The following is a 1,575-nucleotide window of genomic DNA, read 5'->3' on the forward strand; positions in this document are numbered from 1 at the left end:
TAGGCAATGTGTGTGTGTGTGTGTGTGTGTGTGTGTGTGTGTGTGTGTGTGTGTGTGTGTGTGGAAAGGGGCTGGGAAAGAGTCTCTCCTCTCTTGCCCAGAGCAGCAGAGACATGAGTGCGAGTGGCGCCCCCGGCAGCCTCCAGCTGGCAGTACCTGTTGCCTCCCTGACCATTTCTTATCGCTTGGGTTCTGAAGAGGAAGATAGATAGATCTGGCCCACTTCCTCCTCACGCAGGGCCCTGAAGCCAGCCAGGGTGGTTGGGGGGCGGGAGAGGCTGCTCAGTGCATGATGCAAGCCATTTGGAGCAGAGGGGGAGCCCTGCCAAGGCAAGCTGCGCTCTTTAAACAAGGGAGGAAATGACCGTATATACAGCATGCCAGCGAGCAAAACTCTCTCTCTTTCCCTCTCCCCCTTCTTTCTCTCTCTCACACACACAGAGCAAGAGGAAGTCAAGAGGGGGTTTCATGACACAGAGCTGGATGTCAGCGGCTAAAAGGTCGATATTTTCCCTTAACACCCTTTCTCAATGACTTAATCGTGTTCCGTTTGTACAAAAATGCTTCCCAAGAAGAGAGAGAGAGAGAGAGAGAGAGAGAGAGAGAGAGAGAGAGGGCCTGGAGGGGAGAGGGTGAGACAGAGGAGGAGGAAGAAAGGGGGTGCCATGCCCCGGCCCTGACCTTGTCCGAGGCTTTCTCCACGTAGCAGGGCTCCTGTGGGGCGACCAGCAGCGGGACGAAGCCAGAGAGTAGGCGGTCCTCCTCCAGGCTGAGCAAGGCCAGGTCCTCATCCGGGTCCTTGTAGAGGGGCACCTCCGACTGGTTCACCGCTGTCAGGATGTTGCAGAAGTTGGCCAACGTGGCCCACACGTCCACGGAGACCCTGCGTGGAGAGGGAAGAGAACCCAGAAATGAAATGACCCCATACCTTTCTCCAAAACATCCCAGGGCAAGAGGAGGGCCTTGGGCCCTCCTTGACTTAACTGATGGGAAATATCCTTTGGGGGACCGTTTGGCTGCCCTCTGAGGTTCACCAGTGCCTCCTGCTGAGCCATGTGGGTCTAAACCAGAGAGATCCAAGCAGGATCTCAGGAGCACTTTTGGAGTTCAAAACCCACCCAGGCAATTTCTGCTCAAGGGCCGGGAAAGGTGTGGGGCTGGCACTGAGCCCCCTGCCCATACCTGCAACAGAGTGTTGAGTGACAGGGGCTTCTAGCCCCCCTCCCACCCCCCATTTAGCAACACTAGTGAGTCCAGCTGGTTTGGATTTTGGCTGCCCTTTCTGGCATACACCACCCTCAGAATCACAGCAATAATGTGTATGTTTGTGTGTCTGGAGAGCACAAGTACACAACCCTAAGCAAGTCCTCAAACCAAGTTATTAACCCTCAAGGCCAATGAACAGAGGAATGAATGCTTCTTTGCTTTTCATCTCCATCCCTTTCTTTATTTTGCTGAGGAATAAAAAGGCCTTAATTGTTGCCAGCATGGCCACTGGGTTGGCCTGCCTATCTATCTCTCTCTTTCTCTCTCTCTCTCTCTCTCTCTCTCTGCTGCCCCCCGCCCCCGCCCAGA

The 1,575-nt window shown here is 54.7% G+C and overlaps 1 protein-coding gene across 1 annotated transcript in view; it reads right to left on the reverse strand.

Moving 5' to 3' along the window:
* The window catches only part of SMG6 (SMG6 nonsense mediated mRNA decay factor), a 65,339-nt gene that overhangs the window by 23,656 nt on the left and 40,108 nt on the right, over positions 1-1,575 (reverse strand). The window contains exon 13 of the mRNA XM_042442502.1: positions 682-883. Within this exon, the coding sequence (XP_042298436.1) occupies positions 682-883 (202 nt within the window). The remainder of the gene's footprint in view (positions 1-681; positions 884-1,575) is intronic.

The sequence above is a fragment of the Sceloporus undulatus genome, chromosome 11 (genome assembly GCF_019175285.1).
Source record: "Sceloporus undulatus isolate JIND9_A2432 ecotype Alabama chromosome 11, SceUnd_v1.1, whole genome shotgun sequence".
Taxonomy (NCBI): Eukaryota; Metazoa; Chordata; class Lepidosauria; order Squamata; family Phrynosomatidae; genus Sceloporus; species Sceloporus undulatus.